The 25,577-nt window shown below is 36.6% G+C and overlaps 2 protein-coding genes across 4 annotated transcripts; one reads left to right on the top strand and one right to left on the bottom strand.

The window, feature by feature from the left end:
• The first annotated feature begins 121 nt into the window (after positions 1 to 121).
• LOC105385606 (myotubularin-related protein 10-B) lies at positions 122 to 18,413 on the top strand. Of its 2 annotated transcripts, XM_048628511.1 has the most exons (16): positions 122 to 549; positions 1,703 to 1,757; positions 6,382 to 6,524; positions 6,791 to 6,892; positions 7,104 to 7,271; positions 8,053 to 8,225; positions 8,479 to 8,643; positions 8,980 to 9,097; positions 9,350 to 9,408; positions 9,837 to 9,945; positions 10,429 to 10,558; positions 10,858 to 10,993; positions 13,876 to 14,113; positions 14,646 to 14,787; positions 15,395 to 15,579; positions 15,936 to 18,413. In XM_048628511.1, exons 1-16 carry the CDS (start codon positions 493 to 495, stop codon positions 16,164 to 16,166), a joined length of 2,211 nt encoding a protein of 736 aa, XP_048484468.1. In that variant the 5' UTR covers positions 122 to 492; the 3' UTR covers positions 16,167 to 18,413. The 2 variants fall into 2 exon arrangements, with proteins under 2 accessions (XP_048484468.1, XP_048484469.1); XM_048628512.1 differs by lacking the exon at positions 6,791 to 6,892.
• A 2,750-nt stretch (positions 18,414 to 21,163) lies between these two features.
• LOC105385607 (metaxin-1) lies at positions 21,164 to 25,390 on the bottom strand. 2 transcript variants are annotated; one of them, XM_011556014.3, is made up of 6 exons: positions 25,216 to 25,390; positions 24,976 to 25,137; positions 24,566 to 24,835; positions 24,154 to 24,388; positions 22,457 to 22,611; positions 21,164 to 22,083 (listed from the first exon to the last, which is right to left on the bottom strand). In XM_011556014.3, exons 1-6 carry the CDS (start codon positions 25,291 to 25,293, stop codon positions 22,009 to 22,011), a joined length of 975 nt encoding a protein of 324 aa, XP_011554316.3. In that variant the 5' UTR covers positions 25,294 to 25,390; the 3' UTR covers positions 21,164 to 22,008. The 2 variants fall into 2 exon arrangements, with proteins under 2 accessions (XP_011554316.3, XP_011554317.3); XM_011556015.3 differs by having other exon boundaries at positions 24,991 to 25,137; positions 25,216 to 25,389.
• Positions 25,391 to 25,577: the final 187 nt, after the last annotated feature.

The raw sequence follows: 25,577 nt of genomic DNA on the forward strand, positions 1-25,577 counted from the left end.
TGTGCGTTGTCTGCCCTAAATGTGGTCGTCAACATTTAGTAGCAACGTATTTATTATGGTCATCAGAATGAGTCTCTGAACTTTATAGCGATGTCATAATATTTTTTAATTCTGGCAACACTGTTGGTAATCTGTCGTCGCGTTGATTGTGTGTAAAAATTTATAACAAATTATTTTACTGTTTATCATGTGAAATAGTGTTCCTTGTGTAATTTCTGGCATGATAAACATAGTTTCATCTTATTGCTATTCTTCACAATCAACAAAACAGGCCCTACTTATGGAGAACTTGCATAATAGAAGCTTAGCTGTGGAGGTGACGAATGTTATCATTTCCATGTGAATTCTTCTCAGTATCATGACGATAAATGATAATTCAATTATTTCATACCTTCTACTCAATACAGTTTACTTGTCTCTACAACCGTGTAAGTGTAAATTGTGTTAACTAAGGTTAAAAGTGGGTCAATATAACAGACCTTGTTGATAACAATGAATGAGAAAAAGTTGGTCCAGAATTTCAAGAGCTACATCAATGTATCTCCCAAGGTAAGAACACAAAACAGTTAAATAAATAGTATTTAGTAAGTACTAAAAGAGTAAAAAACATATTTTAAATAGTTAAATGCAGTGTATTTTCTCCCTATATCAGTAGTCAATATAATCTAGCCTGCTCTGCAAATCACTAGGTACACTTAAATGTTTATTTTAATGAAGTAATAATATAAATAAATAAAACTACACTATTCCTTGTGACCTAGCTAAAGCTAGGATGATTTGTGTGACTGGTAACAATCTTCTGAATTACATACAAATACTATTGCAAAATTTGTGTCAATTAATTTACTTTTCATTGCATACAAGCTATACAGTCATGATTGTCGCTCCAGACCCTCGCTGGCTATACAGCGAGGTAATGCTGCCAGCATAATGGGTACCTTTGAGCCAGGAATGACCCGGGGTGGATTATTTGATTAATTAATTCTTTATTTTAATAAATTGTACTGTATTGTATATAGCTAGATATAGTTATTTTGATATTATTTAAATAAACACTACTTAGCCATACAGTAATTATTTGACAAAATCTATGGATTTTCATCATGGGATATCTTTAAACCTGTAAAACTAAAAAGGACTCCATAATGTCACAGGAATCATCTGAGCTGAAATGAAGTTTATTTAGTATCACACCACCTAGTCTTGTCGGAGTATCCTCCCTTTGCATGGGGATATACCACCTCCAGCATCTCTTTAAGACTATACAATATTGGAATTTAATTTAAAAACTATCAGAAATGGAAATACCTTCTAGATTCTAAGTAGAAAGTAGGTTCAACAGTGTTAGAAAAAAAAACTTTTCAAACAGAAGTTATGATATTTTTCAATTTGTTCCATTATACTATATAGTCCTAGTAACACTCTTAACACCATGTATACTGGGAAACCGCACATGGAACCACATTTTGGCTTTACAAAGGTTAAACCTTATTTAAACTCCTTTATAGTAAGGATGAGTCAAAATCTGTGCATATGTAACTTGTATGTGAAGTTTTTAATGAACTTTCTTCTTGTTTTTAGAAAGGAAAGAAAGAAAGACACATTTATTCTTTTTAATAATCTTTGCATCAACAATTATTTATATTTTATATATATTATAGTCTAGTAAATGGCAATAAAATTATTATTTGATTGGTTCCAGAATAATGCAGAGAAGAATGGAGCCTTGCAAGAGGTGACACCGAAACTATTAAATGGTAAGTTAATATGGGTTGTTATACTTTTGGTCACTACATAGTCTACATACACTCAATACAAACAAAAGTTTTAAAATATTCACCATAAAAAAAAAAACTGGCATATAAAATATACTTACAGACAGTATCTTCTCCTAAAAATCCTTAGGGACAAGAGAAAAAGTTCTCCCTTCCTTCCCTTAAAGAAAGCTTTAAGGGAAGAACAAACATTCTAGGACGAAGCAAAGCTCGCGGCGGGTAAGCAAGTAAGTGTATGTATTATTATTCAAATGATTGTAACATTAGCAACATACCTAGCATGGGTCGCAAGATGCGCAAAACAAGATGTTAATAAAAGCTATCCAGAAGTCATAAGGCTCACATTTGAGTCAAACATGTTTATTCTTTAGTCCATTTTTTTTTGTACAAAACTTCAACAACTCCACATGTAAAATAATGTTTAGTTCGTTTTCCATTTTCCAAAGAAGAAGTAAAAAAATGCCTCGTTTCCACCTATAATCCATAAAAATATAATATTTATGTGTGGACATAATAATACGTAGGGGTATCATGCATCATAAAAATAAATAGTATTGTTAGAAAAATTACAATTTGCGCTGTATATCTCCCTCCGCCCGTAAAAATTAATACACTTAACACTTTTCTAGATAATGCCAATAATGTTATTAATAATACTAATGATGTTATTATAGTTGGCGATTTTAATTTAAGTTTTATTAACTGGAGTCCAAACCTCAACATATGGTTCCTAATAATTATAGCAATAACTTAGGTTACGCTTTAGTTGATTTTATTAATGCTAATAACTTACACCAAATAAATACCACTCACAATATTGATGATAAAATCTTAGATCTCATTCTTAGTAATATAAGTAATCTAGAAAACACAGTTCCACTTGAAAATTTAAGCAAATTAGATAAACTACATCCTGGTTTGTTACTAAACTTTCCACTTACTGGTCTTCAATATTTAAAATCTAATGAACGCCCCACACTCAACTACTATAAGGCTGACTTTGATAGTATTAATTTAGAACTAAACTCTACCGACTGGCATTCCGAATTCTCTAACTGTGATAATGTAGATTCTATGGTTTGTATACTTAAGGATAGGTTAATCTCTGCTATTGATAAATTTGTACCCAAACGAACCAGAAGAATGTCAAGATATCCTCCATGGTTCACCAAACAACTAATATGTCTGCTAGCTGAACAAAACAAGTTAAGAAACAAATACAAAAAGTTTAAAAACCCTAGAGACAAATTTGAATATGAATTACTGCGTAGCCGATGTCATAAACTGTTAGATAATTGCTACTCTGACTATAAGCGTAGACTGGAGAATGAAATGCATTCTAATCCCAAAGCTTTTTGGCGTTATGTAAAGGACAAACGTAAAGGAGCCTCGACTATACCTACAGTGATGCATCTCAATAACCTAATTGGTAACAACACAACAGACATATCTAATCTTTTTGCTACTCATTTTTCTAACATCTATAACAAAAAATCCTCTTCCTCTGCCAGAACTAATAACAGTAACTCCATTACCCCTATAACTACCAATATTAACTACGGAATAACTGAAAGAGTAATAATTAAATATATTAATAAACTAAATGCATCTCAATCAGCAGGTCCGGACGGCATTCATCCGTTACTTGTAAAACGGTGCGCCACAGCCTTAGCCCTCCCATTGTGCATTATATTTAATAAATCTTTACAAGATGGTCATTTTCCGACAGAGTGGAAAAGAGCTAGAATTACCCCGATACATAAAAAAGGTGATATCACCTTAGTAAAAAACTACAGACCTATTTCTATCCTGTCCTGTTTTGCTAAACTATTTGAAGCTATCGTTTGTCCAATTCTTACAAAAAATCTAGATCATGCGTTAAGTAAATCACAACATGGATTTAGGAAGGGTCGCTCAGTCGAAACAAATCTGGTTAGTTATATTAGTGAATTATCCCATAAAGTCTCCTTCTTATGCAGCCAACTCACATCGTATTGAATCTATACAGAGAGCCTTTACCCGTCATCTTGCCTTTATCTCTTCTAATGTGTCTCATAAATCTCCGTATGATCACCGCTTAACTTTTTTTAACATGAAATCATTACGCAATAGACGAGAAACCCACGACCTTTTATTTCTTTATAAAATTATCAATAATCTTATAGACTGTCCTGATCTTCTTGAGAGTATTTCCTTCCCAATTCCTTTCAAATATCCGAGGTACCCAATTAAAAAACTAATGTGTGGACCTAAACCGCGTACAAATTTAGGCTCACATTCACCAGTAAATAGGCTATGTGATCTTCATAACATTTATAGCAACAAATTGGATAATAATCTTGACATTTTTCACGATTCCTATTATTATTTTAAGAAAAAAATTCAATGTATGCAAAAATGTTCTTAGTACTTAGGTACCTACCTAATTGTTTGTTTTAGATTTAAAGTATAAAAATATTTGTGTTCATACTGTGATCTCTGTACTTAGTACTTAGAAAAACCTTTTATATATTTTATTTAACTTAAAAAATTGTTAATTTTATGTAAATTTTTATTTTAAGTTGTCATTGATAATTTAAGAATGTTGTGTACACCTTTAATTGGCTTGTATAACGAAATTATAATTTTAATGTCTGTCTTAAAAATGTTAGTTGTATAAGCTGCTGGTGTTCCAGTTGAAATAAATAAAATAAATAAATAAAATAAATAAATAATATCACGAGGAATTATTGTTTTTATAACTTTGTGTTGTCACAGCACCTAACACTAAATTACGTATGCAAGTCAAATAACGTAACTGTTTCCCTTATACGTCGTCGTGTCGTGTATTGTAGGTTCGGAAGGAAGTGCTTGTAGGGTTCAGTTACTGTGTGCTGTCGGTAAACCATGGGTGTCCTTAGGAGAGGTGTGTGCTTTTTTATTTTATTCCTAATAACTATGTACCATACATATTGGTTTTTTATTTACATGAATCAAAATCAAAAGTATCTGTAGTTGAAGGAATCGTGGCAATGTTAGATACTTAAATGTTTGATAATGTAAGTTTGTGTACACGCAAACTGTGAAGGTTACGAGCTTCTCTCTCGGCGATCTCGAACCTTCACGAAGGTCAGGAAGAGAAACCATCCGTTGGGTAAGAAACATCGCAAATAAAAGCAAATTGGGCATCTTGACCTTAGTGCCTATATCAATGGGTCACGCTATGCATAGGAGGTAGAGCATTGTCTGATTCATCACACCCTTATAGACCAATGTGACGGAAGACCTAAGACGATACGACTTAAAATAGTCTTGCTCGAAATAACTTAGGTACACATTGATTCAGCGGCCCCGAACCTTCTCAGCGTAGCAATGCGATAGAGTGTGACCCTCCTCCTATAGCACGGGGCGCAATTAAGACATGACAAAACTTTTGCATCGAGCTCACTCACATCGCGCAGCCTCAAGAGCGAAGTGTATTTCGTGCAAGATAGATCAATCGGTCAGCCATGTACAATGTATGAAGTAACAGAAAACAGATGTACCTACATTATTTACTCTACTAAACATATAGTACCAGTCACAATCAGATATACAATAAAGTACTTGTGTACAATGGACGGGGCATTACTTCACACGCACAATGCAAAGTTTCGCCACTCCCAGGCGAGATCACAATCGCTTCCATTTTAATGATAAATTTATTTATTAGTACAATATAGCCAGTTACGAACCGCTGGCCTTAGCTTGAGCGCGAGGCAAGTACTGCCGAAAATAGGCGGAAGTGACTGTCGTTAGTGGAGACCCTCTGCACCTCTGGGGTGCCATAGGACTACAACAACAGTGATATTTAGACTGGCACGACTTACTAATAGGGAAGACCCATGACCATCGGGATGGCAACCACCAGTACCATCAGATCATTCGATGATCATAATCGCTTGAGATATTTAAATTTTAGGTAGGTATTTACCATGTGACAGTCTTTCAGGGCTATTATTGGAACAGTGCACAAGTTGTTATGTTTATTTACAGTTCCAGTAAATAACATAAACACTACTAAAACGCCAGATAATAGGTATAAAGTAAGCGGTGTACGCCCACGGTCAATGACGTCGCATTAAAATTATAATTAATTGTGTTGATATCATTGCTCTTACGCATCACCCGGTCACGTCATGCGTATGGTCTAGCATTCGACGTATGTGCCGAAAAACTTTTATAAATAATAATGACTACCATTCTTCATTAAAATTACGCTTAAACTGTTAACTTATGTACTTTGTTATGGCTTAGAGGTAGGTTGTAGAGGTCTTTTAAAATAGCTCTGAATTTATGATGGCTGAAATTATTATAAACTTCATTCTTGTTTATAATTTTCTTTACCAAACTCGCTGGTGTGCGCGAGGTCTATTGTCTTAAATTCTTACTGTTAGATATGGTCGCCCTGCAAGGCGGAACGTAAATAGGCGTGAAGAGCACCAGAATAATAAACATCATGTAACATCTATTGCCAAATCATCTAGAAAACTAGGGTTAAGAAACCCCTAGAAGACAAAAGATTTAGTCACCATTCTAAAGTTAGGTCAAAGGGTTCCAAATGTTCACACGCATAATATTGTTACAGGAGAGGTGGTGGTCGGGGCAGCTCACAATGTGGTGATGCTTACGCCGCTCAGCCAGCGGCATCACGACCGCGGTAGATTCGGCAGCCTCTTCGTCACCAACTACAAGTTGTCCTTCGTGCCTCTCGAAGCGAATACGAACGATGTGAGTGACCTCTTGGCTTGTCCTGGGCGCCTGGTACTTGCGTGGTGGCGGTTTTGGTGGTGGTGGTTTTGTTGTGTTGTTTTTTTGTGTGATTTTTATTGGGGCTTTGTTTTCTCTTGGTGTATCATGCACTCCATACTGGTACAGTTATTCTAAAATGGTAGAAAAACACATTGTGATAAAAACGTTTTGGGCGCTTTTTGGCTTTCTCTGGGAAATGTGAAAAGACAAGTTTAATGTACCCCTAATAAATCCCAACCACACAGGAGAAAGGTGATTCCTCGATAGAAGAAACCTCTTTCATGATACCTATGGTGGCAGGCAAAGAGTCCGAGCTCTCGTTTGTTCCTCTCGATTTTGCACAGGAAGTGAGTATCGGGTATTTTATGTGATTTTTTTGTGAATGTTTTTCTTTACTTTTTGTTTTTTTAACCACCCAATTTTGAACCGGGTTGGCTTCCCACATTCTCACACAACACCAATGCAAATACACAATTTGCACCGACAACTGTCAATAGTTCAATACTCCTCAGTTATCTAGCAGGTTATCCGTATTCTGACCTATTTCGCTTCCTACAGGAAAGCGGTCAGCGCAACTTCCTACTAGGGCCTCATGACATCCCGCTAACAGCCGTGGGCGCTATCTACTTGACCGACGGCGCGACCAGCCCGGTCCGCGCCAGGAGAATACTGGTGCCTACGGGGGAAATGCCCAAGAAGGTCAAAGGGCTACAAGTTGTTTGTAAGGTGAGTGCTGCACACGTTATGGTGTCCTATAGTAGGTTGACTTAATAGCTAAGGCATATTGAACTTGATTAACCTTGTTATTCGTATATTGGTACTACTACCTATGTAACTTGTTAAATAAAGCGCATTCCTTAACTTCAAGAACTAAACATTCCTTCAAAACTTATTATCAGCTCCTATTTCCTATGATAACAAAATACCAGGGGCATATAAAATGTAGGTAGATATCGTCCGTATTAATTCTCGATGAAAGTAAACATTTGGATAGGTGCTTCAAATAACCTCACTATCTTATCTATCTTTTATCGAATCAGACACTGAGTTCTTTTACATGTCACATTGAAATAAACTGTTATGTCTAGCCTAGGATTTCAAATATTCGCACCATGCATGAACACATAGCTCAAGTAAACCTAGCGCAAAAAGCAATATAAATATGAAATGCATCTACAATTATACGACCACGATCTGAAAATACGGAAAAGCCTCAGTGTTTATGCAAGATAATAATATAGCATTTCGATTTTCCCGCCAATACAAAAGTAACCTTCCGATGAATGCAGTAAACGTTAAAAGAATATGTGATCAGATTGCCAGTTGTAAACCTATAGGTTGTTCACCACGTGGTCGATTGATTTACTGATCCAGCTCTAGTGTTTTTTATATTTATTTATTTTACTTGATGATTGATGGGTTTGATAATGACCTCTTGGTTCTGTAATTACTCTATTTGATGAGACACCCTGTATTGTAATCTAACCTTCTAACCCCCATTCCACAGAACATGCTAGTGCTAAACTTCAGTTTCGGGCAAGCGGCGGTTGGCAAGGGTCGAACCGTGGCCATGGCGTTGCTCCACCACGCGTTCCCGAAGCGACACGACTTGCTGTTTGCGTTCGAGTGCCGGGACCTCTACTACCCGACCCTGCCGCACGACCTCAACATGTTTGTCACGTGAGTCCTTAGCGTTTATGCTTTCCTGGTACTTCTCCACACGTTTCCCAAGCGACATGCACCCTGCTGCACGACCTTAAAATGTTTGTGACGTGAGTTCTTAGCTTTTATGCAGCCCTAGTCTCCAGATCATTTCATAAGTGTCAATTTTTTAAATACTATGGGTTGCTGAAAAATGTCTAAAATATACTTACATAAAATATTACTATAACTAATTTTATTAAAAAAACTAAACATTCACTTATCATTCCAGGCCCGGAGATTGGAAGCGCGAGCTCGAGCGGTGCGAGTGCCCCCACTGGCGGATCACGTGCATCAACGGAACCTCCGACGCCTTCATGTTGACGGCAGGAGAGACGCTCATAGTGCCCAACTCAGTACTGGATTATAGCTTGATGGAGAGCGCTAGGCATTTCCGGTAAGAACTTTTGTGGTTTATGGTGTCCTGGTATATTCTTAGGCACAAAAACCATGTTTAATTTATTTTCAATACAGGTACTAATAATCACGTAATCAGACGACACTTTAAGGTTCGTTTGCTGCTAAATGTGTTAAAATCAGGCGATGCAATTGCTATGCCACTCAGCCGATATTGGTCTATTGCGGCAATGGTGCTCTCCGAATCCTCATAATTCGTTAAAAATGCATGCAATGCAGGTGACTGTTATTTTGTTCTGCCATGATTTATAAATAAATCAAATAAGGTCTTCAAAGCCGGATCAAGTATAATAAAAGTGATATTTATTTCTTACAGATCAGGCAGAGTCCCTATATGGGTGTGGGGGCGACCGGAAGGCGCTGCGTTGTTGAGGAGCGGAGAGTTACTGCCTACCGACAGCTCGGCCACCACTGAGAGTGTTTATTTAGAACAGGTTAGAACATTTATTTTACTTTATTTATCACTTATTTATTTACTGACACATCTCATATGCTGAATTCTAGATTTTATTTAAATTGTGGGGGATAAAGGAGATTTGTTGAGACCCTCGTTAGTCTTCCTGGACCTACAACGTTAGATTACTGTAGGTACGGAATTCTGTAACACTAACATAATCAGTCATGAGAATCTAAATAAAGGACATGAGTGTTCTTTTGTTTATTAAAACATTAATGTATTCTTGCAGGTTCGACGGTCGCATCCCAAACTAACACCTCCGCACGTGATATATCTCTGTGGGAATAGGTGAGCTACGTTTCTATACGTAACTGTTACGTTATAGTAAAATTCGATAAAGAAACAATATAAAATGCCGCCTGCTATACCTCGTCAGCTTAGATGATTCCTGTCACGTTTTGAGGGTTATGGGTTTTACAGATATTACATATTGAAATTCTAACAAGTTTTTCTACCGATTTGTTGTATACAATGAAATGTAATGTAGCCAAATTACCCCTCAACATAGGGAGAGCTAATTTTTCAATAGTCAGATAAATGATATCTGAGGAATAAAACGGCTCCTATCACTGTCTTGTACAAACATTCAGACGCTACAGCATCGGCATTATTCTCAAGATAACTTTTGTCTGACCATTGAAAAATCAGCCATAAGTATTTTATTTATTTCAGTTATATACATAATAAAATAACCTATATATTTCCCTATTCGGCAGCGTCCCCGGCGCGCCGTCTCCCAACAGCCTGCCGCCGCTGCCCGCGCTGCACGCCTCCTACAAGAAACTAGTGGAGCTATGTACACCTACTACACTGCAGGGGTTCTGGGTATGTAGACTATCTATGTAGTTCAGTTATTTGTGATGATGATTTTAGGGTGGGTTGCACCATTTAACTTTAACTATTACAGACGTCAAATCTCTTGAAGATTGATCTGTCTCGCCAAGAGATTTGACGTTTGTAATAGTTTAGTTTACAAACGTCTTTAGTTATTAATTTCTGAACTGTCAAAGCTGAGGTGTTATTACTCGATCACGTGGATTTAAATTATCGATCACAATATTCTGTTCTCGACCAGCTTTATTCAACAACTACTGGATATCTGTGTACGACACTTATCGATAGGTTATTCAATAGTAGGATCCTATATTATGGGATGAATCCTATCTAAATAAATAATAATACGGCCACAGACCATCAGTCCAGTCTAGCGTATTTACTATGTTCGTACATTCCGCGGCCTTTTCTTCAGCAGACACAGCAGTCTCCTTCCAATGTAAAACCGTCTTATCTTCTCACTGATCCCCACAGACACAAGACTCGCAATACTACTCGTACCTGGACTCGTCGCGCTGGCTGCGGCACGTGGGCTGCTGCCTCGCCGCCGCCGCCGACGCCGCCGCGCACCTCGCCGCCAACGACACGGTCGTCGTGCTCGAGGGTACGTGCTGAGCGGGGGACCTTTTCAACTAAATGTTCTAACTAATAGCGCCACGTGGGCTGCTGCCTCGCCGCCGACGCCGCCGCGCACCTCGCCGCCAACGACACGGTCGTCGTGCTCGAGGGTACGTGCTGAGTGGGGGACCTTTTCATCCAATTTTTTTTTTTTTAAGTAGCCTATTCAGTGTCCCACTGCTGGGCAAAGGCCTCCCCATGTTTACACGGGGTACACGTTGCCGTTGGGTAACAGTCCCCTTACTTTGTCTTTCTCCAGTTTTATCATAATAATTACTTCCCCAGGTGACGGCGTAGACTACTGTGCGGTGGTGTCATCGTTGACGCAGCTACTGGTCGACCCTCACTTCAGGACCATCACCGGCTTCCAGTCACTGGTGCAGAAGGAGTGGCTGGCCTTAGGACACCCCTTCTGTGATAGGTCAGTTGGTTAGCCAATCAGAGCTGATGGTGTGATGTGTGTTTTTAGATGGGGTTTGCTCTTGCCGTGCTATGCACTCCTGGTACTTGGAAGGATGGATGCTTTGTTTCTGGGTCTTTCCTTTGAAGCCTGAGTGGGATATTTAACTTATTTACATCTTATCTAGTCTGGAATCTTGATGTTGATAAAAATTAAAGCATACGAGGGCGATACCGAAATGATCGGGAATAGAAAAAAGTACAAAGATATCATAATATTATTTACTTTTATTGTTTTTCAAAGTAGTCTCCGTGACATTCAATGCACTTTTTCATTCGATTAAACCAATCATTGAAATAGTAATTCCAGTCTGAAGTGGATACTGTCAAAACAGCTGATTTGTAAGCTTCGACCGCCTCTTCTGGGCCGCTAAACCGTTGACCACGTAGCATATCTGAACTCATATGAACTCATTAAAAGCTATCTAAACAACAGACAACAACTAACGCAGGTCTCAAAAATATGTCATAAAACTAAAACAGAAATTCATTATTCTTCACAACCTAGAACAGTGCAATATGGTGTACCGCAAGGTAGTGTATTAGGGCCATTACTGTTCCTCATTTATATAAATGATCTGCCTAAATCAGTGTCACATCCTATGGTCCTATTTGCGGATGACAGCACCTTGATCGCTGAATGTCAAAACCCAAACAACTATGAAACAGAAATAAATAACTCTCTACGAACTATTATCGATTGGCTTGAACATAATAATCTTGTTATCAATCTTAGTAAAACACATATTATGACATTTACCAACAATTACAATAAAATACATAAGAAACTTGACATTCAATATAATGATGAAAAAATTAACGAAGTAAATGAAACAAAATTCTTAGGACTAAACATTGACGCTCATTTAACATGGAAGCCACAGATAGAACAAATTTGTAAAAAAGTTAGTCAGTTTTCCTATGCTCTATACATGCTTGCTAAAATAGCCAGTCTATCTGCCCTATTAGCAGTATATCATGCATTTGTGGCCTCTACACTAAGATATGGCATAATATTCTGGGGAAACTCGACTCACAAAGAGATGGCATTTAAAGCGCAGAAACGTTGCATAAGGGCAATATGTAAACTGAAGCAAACAGACAGCTGTGTGCCACACTTTAAAAAATATAATGTGTTGACCCTACCATCACTGTATATCTTTGAAACTGCCGTATTCGTTAGGTCTAATTTAAACCTGTTCAATAAACTTAGAAGTAAAAGAGACACTAAATTGTGTGCTCCGGTCCGCTCAACCACCCTGTTTAGCAAGAGCATATTTGGTATGGCTCCGAAAATATATAATAAGCTACCTAAATGCATTAGAAATATAGATAATACACATTTGTACAAGCTAACATTAAGGAAATTACTAATAGGCAAATGCTACTATAGTTTGCAAGAGTTCCTAGACGACAATTTTGACTAGAAATAATATAATATATAATTAATAATATTTGATGATCTTAATTTTATACTGATAGTGACATAATTGTAATTAGATAATAATATTTGCATGCCTGCATGGTAGAATATAGTGATTTTTTTTTATTTATTGACATTTTAATGTAACATCTTATGTAACACCTATATTCATGCAAATAAACAATACTTTACTATCTTTAATTCTTGGGAATGTAAAATAATCATTGGGGCTCAGATCAGGGCTATACGGAGGATGGTCCATCAACTCCACGTTTTCCATATTTAAAAACGTTCTTGTTTTGCGAGCGGTATGAGAGCTTGCATTATCGTGGTGAAGGATTATACGACGATTCGGGTTAGTTTTACGAAGTTCTCTTACGACTTCCGGCAAACAAACTGTTGTGTACCAATCAGCAGTAACCGTCCTTTGTTCTTGTAATGGAATCGTAGCCACATGGCCAGTTTTCGATACAAACGAAGCGACCATTTTTTTCGACACGCTGCGTGAGCGAATAACTTTTGTTGGCTTGACCTCACCTTCGAAGACCCAAACTGCCGATTGATGTTTTCTTTCGGGCTCATATGAATAAATCCACGATTCATCACCAGAGACGATATCAGCATTTGAACTGCCTCCATTGAACCGTTGCAGAGCAGATCGACACCAATTAACACGAGCCGACTTTTGTTCCTCGGTCAAACGGTGGGGCACCCAGCGCGAAACTAACTTCTTGACACCCAGTTCTTCATGTAAAATGGTTTGAATGGCTGTCATACCAATGCTGAGAGAAGCCCGAATCTGCTCCGTATGTCACATGTCTATCTTCTTTTATTAACTGGCGTACAGCATCGATGTTATCTTGTGTTACCGCTGTTTTTGGCCGACCAGTAGAAGGGACTGTGGTAAGAGAGGAACGTCCACGGCGAAACTCAGAATACCAACGATATATAGTCGTTTTACTTGGTGCTTCAAGTTTATAAATAGAAACAAGCTCGGCGAGACATTGTTCTTGAGATAAACCTCGACGAAAGTTGTGAAAAATTATTGCACGGAAATGTTCCCGCGTAAGCTCCATTTTTTACACCGACTTGTCAAATTCAAATGGTCAATACTCTTTTATTTTTTACTTTTTTTTAAAATTCGAAAATGGAATTATGTTTGAAAAAACACTACATTTGATACACCAAAAAGGTTTCACTCTAATTTATTCCTAAGTATTCTATTCCCGATCTTTTCGGTGTAGCCCTCGTAATTTGCAAAAGCGTAAATTATGTCAGAATCTCACCATTTTTAGCGGAGACCACCCATTGATTTAAAAACTCTTGAAAATTTTCCACATCTTAAAAAACGCGTCCTTAAATAGTTATATGCTAGTTAGATATAGTTATGTATTCTAACTCGACACCTCTTTCATCCACAGACTAGGCCTACCCAGACCAGGCAACGGCAAAGACACAAAGGAACCTCTCGTCCAATCACAGCTAGCGCCAGTATTCCTACTATTCCTAGACTGCGTCTGGCAACTCCAGAGGCAGTTCCCGGCAGACTTCGAGTTTACGGAGACGTATCTGACCACGCTTTGGGACTGCACGAATAATCATTTGTTTGACACGTTCCTGTTTAACTGCCCAAGGGATCGGGAGCTGTTGAGGGATAAGGTTAGTGCCTGGTTTGTTATGTGCTCCTGGTAGGGAAGATTATTGTATAAAATGACAGGGGTTGCCTTACAAAGTGATAATTTAAAATCAAATTACTCACGAATAAATAGATCTCCAAGGGGATCTAAAAAGTATATTCGGTTCATGATTTCACGTGTACAATGTAAATAAATTTCTACTAATGGTGACTGAGGTAATCTTATAAGGGCCATCTGAAATCCCACAGTTTTGGTTTCAACTACTTTATTGTCTACTGCACTTGCTGATCTTGTGCTTTTTTGACGCTCTAGACAGCAATATTTTATGTTATTCTTTCTTTTGTTTACAGTAATAAAGTCACGTGACCAACAAAGTTGGTTTGGAAAATGTATTTAAAATCGCGAATTCTGACATTCTGATTTCATTTCCGTGCTTACATATAACATGCTGCACACGTACTTTCGGTTTAGTATACCCTTTTTGCAACATCCTGTATATTTTTAGCCTGTATATTGTCACTGTCCCAAATAACCGTTCCTCTCACCACCCCCAGCAGAACTTCGTCCGGCGCCCGGTCTGGGACTGGGGCGAGCAGTTCTCGGACGCCGACATCGCGTTGTTCTACAACCCTCTGTTCCCGCCCCCCGCCGCCCGCGCCCCGCAGCGGGCTGCTAGCACGCCCACGCAGAGGCTGTGTGAGTAGATGTGGGCTGAAAATTGTTTAATGCATGTGTAGAGACTCTAGCTTCTCTAAAGTTGGGTTAACTAACCAACGTTACGGACTGTAATGTAACATTCCCAGCGAGCATGTTACGCAACGCTGTGTTCTAAAATCGGCTTGTTGCTCGCTGGTTCCCCGTAACGTTACGTACTGACTGCACGAATGCTGGCTGTGTAACATGTTACATTACACCTCGTAAAGTTGGTCACTAACTCACTACCTTAATATGGTATTTCATAGAACTGTGAAATGTAATGTACCTAATCTTTGTTGACGAATCAAATAAATAAATATGTACGTTGAATACGCGACGTTAAATATGTAGAGCCGTAAAGACCGTAAACCTCTCTTAGCGATCAATAGTTGCCAGAAAACTTGCTGTTATAAGCGTATGACATCACCACGTAATCACATAGAAGATAATTTATTATGGTTCCAGCGTATTAGCAATTTACGAGGCTTATAGCAGGCGTAATTCATATTAATCTTTCAGATTCTTCTGGCAATCAAAATAAAAGACCACTACTGCGTACCTATATAAGCTATCTCAATTCTTATAGCTACTTCCATTCCTCCCACAGCCCGAACACCGACAAAGTCCCCGCACCCACCAGAAGCCAAGACCTTCCAGCGTCTACAACCGTGCACCTCCGTGGCGGCCATGGAGCTCTGGTCGCAATGCTACGAGCGCTGGTTGACCCCTCTTGATGCTCCCGCCGTGGGTATCGTGCAGTACCATGTGTTCAACTACGCTGTGAGGAAGGAGGTGAGTTGCTTGCGTGTTATGTGGTCCTGGTATTTCTATTTAGATATTTATAAGTTAGGACGTGTTAAATTTATGAATTGGGGAAAGAGGTGAGCTCTTCTGGTGCTGTGAGATCCCAGTACTTCACTATAGGCTTTATTATAAGTTAAGAACACTCGATACATCTAATAGAAAAATATAGAAAAAGGACAGCTTCTCTCATTAGCTTCAGCATAATAAGTACTCCTTTCCTTTACGGTGGAGAGGACTTTCACTTGCTTTGTTATAGCAAGCGGAAGGGCTTATCGTTTGAAAATAACCATAAATACAATAAAGAGTTAAAGAAATAAATCTAAAACAAATACTTTATTCCACAGATCCGGAGGCTAGAAGAAAAGCTCAAATCGCTTTCGATAATGAGCAACAGGCATTCGAACGGCGACACCGAAACGACCGAGGCGAACCCACCGTCAGTTGTTTCACGGTTCTACCCATTCAGCCACGATCATAGCAACCTCAACAGCAGGGCTCTAGACTCCATGCAGGTCAGCCTGATCGATGCCAGCCAGTTACTGGACTCACAGTCCTTACTGAATGCGCCGGATTAAAAAGATAAGATTGCCGCGCTTTTTCTCTTTTTGTCTGTGCTTAGTTTGCAGGTTATGATGTTTTGCTGTTATTTCATTCAATACGGTAAAAATTGTTATAAAAATCATGTAACTATAATGTGACATTTATGAGATAAGAAAGACAAAAAGGGAGAAGTCGAGATGTAGCAGGATTCGTGCGAAAAAGTATTAAGAGTATAGGTATTTTTGGAATGGAGTCATGGATAAACCATGCATGTAAAAAAGACGGACAGAGTACGGTATATTTCTGATAGTGGCGTGAAATCGCTCTCGCGTAATAGATAAAAAAGAGTCCACATTTTTTATGTTCATGGGTCAAATTAAAAATTAATTAAAGATAAAAAAGAGTCCGCATTTTTTATGTTCATGGGTCAAATTAAAAATTAATTAAGTATTTTCTCCAAAACCCGAACAAGAGCTTGCTTAGTTTATTGGATTCTTGTCATAACTAAATATTAATTGTTGAACATATTTAATACATACACGATACACATATAAATAATGAAGAATACAAATATTAGATAATTAGATGTGTGTAAATTATGTTTTAAATATACGATATGGAATACGTCATACTAATTCATGCATATTTTTCGCTTTATATATTTCGATATTATGTATAATTAACCTTTATGTTAGAAGAGAACAAAGTATACACTGTTGGTATATTTTTGTATGTGAATTGAATATATTTTAAACTAAATATAGTGTATGATGTATGTAAATTGGTGCGCGCATTACGATTAGTAAAATAATCCCATATTTTAAACGAAATCAAGATATTTCTAGGATGTTGAGATGTATATGTTATGGAGTCTTGCTGAAAATTTAGACCAAAAATATAATTAAATAGGCGTTGCACCTTACTAAATCGGCTACAATCATAAATTTATTATAAACTTGAAATAAGTTAGTTAAATCATTCCAATATTTTATTTTCTTAAGGTTTCGATGTACCATAATAAATTATACCTTTTAACATCAAATTCAAATATACACTTTTAACATTCATCATCATTTTAGGTTACCATTGCCTTATAATAACGTTTGTATTCTTATTTATAATGATTATAGAACTTGTTGTAAATACGGCAGCTACGCTCGAGGCCATTTCATTCTATTTAAATGAATAATATTATTATGTACAACGTCGATTAAGGACTTCCAAAATACATATTATACAAATATATTATGAAGATGTCGATCCAAAATGCACGAGATTCTATTTGTACGTAGATATTTGTTAGTAAATTATGAACTTTATTAAAGTATTTTCTATTATTTTTTATTGCACTGTCTTTTTGTGTTTGAACTTATCGATCACTATATCCCATTTCACTGGGGAAAGACATCTGATACAAACAAAAACTACCCTTATTTGAATGTTATAGGGGTTCTTTAATTCCCATCCCATGTCTTTCCCTGTGGAATGGGATATAGTGACCATTAGTGGTACAAAAATAAAAATATCTGGATTAAAAACTAATTATTTCTGATTATATTGAAAATAAAGCACAATTTTCACCAGCCGATTCTATTGTAAAGTATTAGAAATAGAACTGTATGTAAGTGTATTGTAACAATAATTCCTTTTGATAATATTAACAATTTTACGAACTGTTATGAATATAAATAGTAAATTAATTTAAAATGCCTGTGTGTTATAGTTTAAGCCATTAATACATGGACCATTCAATAAATATATACAGAGGCCCTCTCAGTTAGCCATAGCAGGGTTTGTGCCATTTCACAACAGTAGCCACGGATTTACACAAAGTAAACTAATTCGGAGCAGTCAATTCATTTGTCTTCATTTTACGCTACATTTAATAATAGAAAAATACTCCAGGCTTATTGTACAATGCAGTGCGCAATTACTGCCTTCCTATGTATGTTATTGTAAATAGATTTTGTTATTTCTTACATAGAGCCAAAGCAGTAGTATAAGAAACTAACCATTTGTCTACTGATGTACCAGGAGTCCATCATTATTTCAACTCTTCAGTTGAATAACAATACTTACGGTAAGTTTCTTATACTCCCCGCAAAGCTACACCTACGTAATTTAACTGACGGTATTCCACAGTACCCAGTGCAAAACAATGTTATGTTTTATTTGACCACTGTATGTACCGTTTAGATATTGTGTTGTTGACTGTACCTGACAACGTGGATAAACAAATGTTCAAATAGTGAATGGAATAAAAGAACAATAATTATTAACGATACACGCTTTTTTCTTGAATTAGCCACAAGTTATCGTTGTCGTACTCTGTCCTCTGTAATTATAGTAGTTCTGTGTCCATAATAGAGGTGGGCAGACCTACGTCGGATGCACCCTGAGTAGGGGTAGTGGTAGCAACTGTCCACTTATCTCACTGGCTTCTCCTTTCACCACGCTGACAAACCATAAACCAGCTCTAGTGTTTATCGCCGACAAGCTAATAGCAACAAATACACCTTTAAACTCAACCAAGAAGTTAAAAGATTTCAACACAAACCATTCATACTTCAACATTTACTTGACAGCATCACCGATGGCCTTGTCTTGCTTGAGTTTCCGTATCCGGTCCAGCTGTTTCTTGGCGAGGCGGAACTTGTTGAGCACCAGCGTGCGCTGCCAGCTCCACGAGGTCCAGCGCTGGAGACAACACTCGCTGGTTAGGGCAAGCAATCTATCTTTCACCATTTCTTTCCTCCTTATTGACGGGGCCTTTGTGAAATGGTGGTAGATTTAAGACTTTTGACAAGTAATTCTAATATTCTACGTCGAAAATATTAACGATTTCATTTCATTCATGGTCTATAGTCGTTTGCAATAGAATCCAACAATCATGTAAACAAACCAAATTGTCACGATTACTCCGTAATCACATACATTTGACGAGCAATTATGAACATAGTCTGATTTCAACGAACGCACCATTGTTTTCCCATTATCTTCAACACGGTTTAACTTGTATTTATAAGTTAAATTTGTTAAAACATTTGCAACGTAAAAATTTCGAAGTATTTGACAAGCTGTCATCCACTGTCATCTTAGTTTTTTACTCATCGAACTCTATAAGTCATTGAAAAGTTAGTGTTGTTCGTAATCTGAAGTTATCTTTTATTTTTAATTTAATAAATTATTTTAATTTAATATTATTTGAGTACAATAAAAAAAATATTTCAAGAGCTTAATATAATTAACCAAAACGAAAAAAGGAAGAGGAAGAAATGAAAAAGCTCGACGGCATTTTAGACACGGCAAGCGATGACACAGTGGTTCCATTTATAATTACGGTCACCGGCGACACTTCTGATAGTGATGATGACGAAGACGAAGATTTAAATTTGTTTTAATAAACACTTTTTATATATAATCAGTTTTATTTTATAGTCTATGGCTTATATATTTAATCTAATTCATGGAAGTAATAATACAACAGGAATGCGCACTGCACCAAAAAAACGAGCCGACAGAGATAGTCAGCACGGAGCCCTCCATCTCTTTCTATTTTTGTTGACCATAATTTTAGGTAATTCATGAGACATCACTTCTAATCTATCATGTCGCGAATAACTGTCGATGGTCTCAAAGTCACCTATTATTCGAATAATTCGATTGCAATGTAGGTACGAATGTATTTTATAGTTCGACTGTAACGATAATAAACACTTGCGATGAATCGGGATTTATCATCGGGTTTAAAATGATGAAAATTTGTGGGAATTACTTGGAACCACCTTTGCTATGTTTCTTCATTGGAAGGAAAGCTGAAATTTGGGAAAATATAATTTTAAGTAAATAAAATTAAGTTGGGTGTAGTGTTGACAAGAAAGTGTCAAAACAGGTTAACATTAAACGCAACTATGTACCTAAAACGTGTTTACTCTGTGGGTGTTCCGTTTACATAGTCTAGTTGATGAAGATCATAAGATTTCTCAGTCTAAGTGCCTCCGCCGGTTTTAAGGTTGATAAATTATCTTATAATACTCATATCTATCACCAAAAAAATCAACAGCTCATAACTCTGTACCAGCCTTATAAGGTAACAGCCACAATAATACATAATGATACTTAGGTATAAAATAAAACAAAAAGTTGAATGAAACAGGTCCTAATTAATGGAAAGTGATTCAAAAGTACGAATGAATGGTCACCCTAACCATAACGTCTCTCACAACAGTATAAAACGTCATCCGTCATCTTGACAACTTCGGTCTTGTCGTAAAGTATTTAGAAAAACTACCAATATTTTTTTATGAAATTATTATTCATACAAATACCAAATATTTCATTAAAATTACATGTTTATAATGATTTATTATAAATTTGTTTTTGAAAATGATATGATATACAGTAGTCTATGAGTTAATTTAATATTTTTTTTGCATAGATCTCTTTGTACAAAATCTACTAAAGTTTACACAACTAAATCCTGGCAATTGTTAGAAAGAGAGGGAGGGCTCTGTGGTAACCCTCTCTATCGGCTCGCGGCCTCTTTCACTTCAAATATAAATCTTAAGGTGAATTCGTTAGGTCTATTTTTGTTTGCATCATTTTGGTGAGTGCGCATTCCTGTTGTATTATTACTTCCATGATCTAATTAGAACACTATGACATCACTATGGGCATAAACAATACGCTGTCAATGTCAGCCCGCCATATTTGTTTACATGATTGTTGGATTCTATTGCAAACGATTATATACAGGTTACGTCAGTATTTAGGCTCTTTGCAGGGTGTTGCTAAAGTGGTGTAATAAGCAGAATAAATGGCCTCTAATATTCACCATTAGAGGGCCAGAATGGCCCAGACAAAATTTTCTGCGAATTAAGATGTTCATAGTAACATTATTTATCCTGCCGGATAATGGTTATATGTTCAGTGCCGCCATAGGATCTTATCGTGATCCATTCACCATAGCTGACAGAAAATTTGCTAGAAATACGTAGGTATTTCATAAAATGTAGAGAAACAAACAACAAAATAATATTTAAGTAACATCATATTTATTCTCTAATGGAATAAGTTAATACAACTAACAACATGTTCTCACATAAAACCAAAAATTCAATTTTCTCTACAAACTAATCACTTCAACAATGTTAAAAATAAATTTTACTATTAAATGCTTTTAACAAAAGCTTTGACGATAACTTTGTTCAACAAACCATATCTACCAGTCATCACATAGAAAGGAGATAAATAATATTATTGTCTCAGATCTTCGATAAAAATTTAACTATAATATATCTATGCTATGGTATGTACAAGAAGATATGGTTTGCCAAAATATCTTAATAAATGCACATTTATTTACGTCTATCGTACTAGCATGCGTATTTTCCTGTAGTGATTTGTGATCAGAAATTAATTGTTTACTTTACAAAGTAATCACCTGTATTTAAAAGTAAATTAATATTATAACGCGTGCAGATAAAGAAACAATATAAAAATTACGGACGAATTCATGCTATCTCACCCTGTTGATGTATTAATTCAACACTCCTACCTACTGTCACTTATGTAAAGACCGCTATTTCAATAATTTCGTTATTTACACGCTTTTAAACTGTAACAGTGCATTTAAATAACATCAAATCAATCAGTTCAATAAAATCATGTACTTTTTGGTCTGCCAAATGTTAAATGCTAATCATAAAAATAAACACCTTACTTATCAAGCGCAGCCTCAGCTAAGTGCAACCAGGGTACCAGGCTCACAGAATTCAATAGGAACTTGCACAAATCACTACAAACCAACTCTACGAGCATTATTAGGCTAGCAACACCGAGTCCCACAGTCGTCGCGACGGCGGCGCCATCTAGCGGTCAGTTGTCGTCTTCATCATTCTCAAACATATCGTTGTAATCTTGGGTGGGGTCAAACTCGTCTTTGAAGTTCACCTGAACAGAAATGAGACTTGTCTGAGAATGAATAAGAAAACAACTCTGTCGAGCAAAAGGGGAAATTAAATATACCTGATAGCATGCAGTCTACCAACAAAATCGAGGTGTGTTAATGTTCTCATATTAAAGAAATAAGGAAAGGTAGAAAAGTTTATAATGGAGATAGAATCTTTTTGGTTTGTGGACCAAATTCAAGTATTCAAAACACTGATTTTACAGATTGTTTGACGTGATATAGATTTTATAATCATTTCCTTCCCCATCAGTTCAAGAGTTGTAACAGAACATCAAACTATCTAAACATTCTAACGCCAAAAACAACCATTCCACACAAACATACTAAAAAACAAACATACTACACAATACTCACAGTGAATAGGCCATTGGCCACAGCAAATCCAGTCATAGCGATGGTGGCGAAGATGGCTGCTAATACCTTGTTGCGGGTCTGGTGCGGGAAGTTTGCCGCTTCTCTGTCCGACTGTGTGGATGTTGTGTTCTTGCTTTTGTTCTGTTTGTTGTATTCTGAAATTGACAAATATTTTAACTTCATTACATGTGATTAATTTAATCAAACCATTTATTTTAGCTGTAGTTTAATATTTTGATTAAAAAGACACACATAGATTGTTTACTTTTTGTGCCATGTTAGAATGAATGCAGTATGGTAAATTTATATTATGCATTACCAAAAATGCCTGCAGTTGCCCGAGCACAAGTTTCGATCCTCCGTTAACGTTGCGTATCGTTGAATCTATGCGATACCTAATTCGAATCTACAGTCGAAATCGATGGCATTGAATGCTAGCGTTGGCTAGGAGATTCGAAGGTTCGTTTAGAAACTGCTGTCTTAACCTTATTATGTCCTAAATTTCGCATTTTTTTTGTTTTTATTATGAAAATATTGTTGAAATAAGTGCTATTATTTAATTAAATAAATAAACAAAGTGAAATTAAAATAATTCTATCAATTATTTTTAAAAGTTGTTTTAATTTTATATCGTATTATGAACAAATATGGACGTTTGTGATTGTGAAACCAATTTGACGTATAGATTCAAACAAAAACGCTAGCGATAAAATTTCGTTCGAATCTATGCGTCAAATTGGGTTCGTAATCGCTAAAATGTCAAATTTATATGGGCAAAGACTTTCGAATCTATACGCTTTCGATACCATAGTCGATAGGTGAATGAATTTCGAATCTATACGCTTTCGATACCATAGTCGATAGGTGAATGAACGTCACTGTTATTTTTCCATATGTTTGTGTAGTATCGAAAATTAGTATCGAATCCTGTGCTCGCCCTACAGTAGATTAATGGTAGCAAACAGGAATAATTTTCACTGCATCATCAGCCAAAAATGGTATTCTAGACATAATGCCTTCATTATTTCTAAAGAAGTAGACTAAACCTGTGTTGTGTAATTTGACTATTTTGTGTACAATAAAGTGTAATTAATAAATAAAACCGGCCAAGTGCGAGTCGGGCTCGCGCACAAAGGGTTCCGTAGCAAATTACAGTTAAATCAACCTATCTCAAAAACTATAAGAGATACTTTGATCAAACCAAAAATCGTTGAAAGAGTTAATTAGCATGCATCACCTCTATTTTTTTTAGAATTTTATACCCCGTAGTTATAAAAATAGAGGGGGGGGGACATACTTTTTACGACTTTGAGAGCTGATATCTCAAAAACCGTTCACTTTAAGAAAAATGTTTTTTAGAAAACTTTATATCATTTTAAAAGACCTTTCCATTGATACCCCACACGGGTATGTACATCGAAAAAAAAAATTTCATCCCTCAGTTACATGTATGGGGGGCCCCACCCCCAATTCTTTTTTTTACTATTTAGTGTCATATTTTTGTAGCGGTTCATACAACACATATTCCCATCAAATTTCATCACTGTAGTACTTATAGTTTCCGAGTAAATCGGCTGTGACAGACGGACAGACGGACATGACGAAACTATAAGGGTTCCGTTTTTGCCATTTTGGCTACGGAACCCTAAAAAGGGGACAACTTCTCATAAAAACACAATCTACATAGCTATATTTACCATCTGTGACATGTCTGAAATTCTTCTGGTTTATTCTGGCAACATATCTGGACAAATTGGCAATCCCTTTGACATGGTTAGATAGTGTAGGGTTAGGGAATGGTGCCTTCACCAGAGGTGCCAGGTAGGCAAACACTGTTGCATCAAATGTTGAGGGTCTGTTGCCAAAGAAGTATTCACTCTCGCCAAGACGGTCTGATAATGTTTTAAGGCACTTTTCTGCTTCACTGTAAATCTGAAATGATTAAATGCATCTTTAAGTATGAGGAAGAAAAATAGCATGCATGATTAAATCTCAAATCCACTAAGTAACAACTTAGTTTTAGACATATGGGCTGATTCAACCACACAGAAGGTATTCTGTACATATATATAAAAGGTACTTAGAAAACAATGAACAAACATCACTTACAGTTCTCTCCACATCCTTAAGGTCAGCGTGCTCTCCGTACAGAGCATCCACCATTTCTTGAGCAGAGCTTTGGAACTTGGATGGGTAGTAGAAATTGAACGGGAGACTTAGAGCTTTAGCGTAAGTGGGGCGGGTGAGCTCCGAGTAGTTCTTTTCATCAACCCACCATGCGTACTGTAGTGCAGGATACAGCTTCTCTCTGAGGTACTGGGTAAATGCACTTGCTTCAGCTTCCAACTTTGAGTCTAAATGTACATCTGTATTGTAATGCTGAAAGAAATGATTCATGTAGGTAAAGTTTACTGTTATTTTATTTTGTTGCTCAGATATGTTATATTGAAATTAAATATGATTGAAAAAAATATATAATTTGCGGTGAAATAAAACAAAAATAATCTAGAGAAGCTTACTTGATTCTCTCTTACCAAAGTTTTCAAATGTTCAACCACTGCCTCGAAATTTGTCAAAACTGTGCTACCATCGCGCATTACAGGAAATGTGCCTTTTGGGGTGAAAAATGGGCTTTTGCACTCCCTGACGCGCACTGGCACTCCAATAAATTTCATATAAGTCTGAAACAGAAGTAAATAACATAATACACCGGCCACCAATATCACAACATGAGGTTATGTAAATGTGAAAAAACTTACTAAAATCTTTAAACATTCCACATCAATCGAAGCTAAACCCCAATCACCGCGCCATATATCTAATTCTATATTTGCCATTATTGCTCAAATAGAAGGTTTAATTTAATAAATTAATTTAAAATTTAAAATAGGTACGACTGGGAGAATATTTTTCTGTCAGTTAATTATTCTGTGACACCAATTTATTTTGTTCTGTGTTTTAACAGAATACCCTTGGAAATCCCAGATTACTAACAATGAAAATACAAAAATAATCAAAAAGCCCACATAGTCACATACTGATGATGTCGGCCGTGCGTGCTTGATATACGAGTCGAGATGTTAGTTCAAATGGTTCAACGTTAACTAAGCTATCTGCTGCA

This window comes from Plutella xylostella, chromosome 21 (genome assembly GCF_932276165.1).
Source record: "Plutella xylostella chromosome 21, ilPluXylo3.1, whole genome shotgun sequence".
Taxonomy (NCBI): domain Eukaryota; kingdom Metazoa; phylum Arthropoda; class Insecta; order Lepidoptera; family Plutellidae; genus Plutella; species Plutella xylostella.

Bases quoted from the DNA above. Each gene is read 5' to 3' on its own strand.
- LOC105385606 (XM_048628511.1), top strand. From the start codon at position 493: ATGAATGAGAAAAAGTTGGTCCAGAATTTCAAGAGCTACATCAATGTA. The intron at 6,525-6,790 runs GTGAGTGACCTC...CCAACCACACAG, and splicing joins TCGAAGCGAATACGAACGAT to GAGAAAGGTGATTCCTCGAT. The intron at 15,580-15,935 runs GTGAGTTGCTTG...TTTATTCCACAG, and splicing joins ACTACGCTGTGAGGAAGGAG to ATCCGGAGGCTAGAAGAAAA.
- LOC105385607 (XM_011556014.3), bottom strand. From the start codon at position 25,293: ATGGCAAATATAGAATTAGATATATGGCGCGGTGATTGGGGTTTAGCT. The intron at 24,836-24,975 runs GTAAGCTTCTCT...CATTTCTTTCAG, and splicing joins CTTTGGTAAGAGAGAATCAA to CATTACAATACAGATGTACA. The intron at 22,612-24,153 runs GTAAATATAGCT...TGTCAATTTCAG, and splicing joins TTTCAGACATGTCACAGATG to AATACAACAAACAGAACAAA.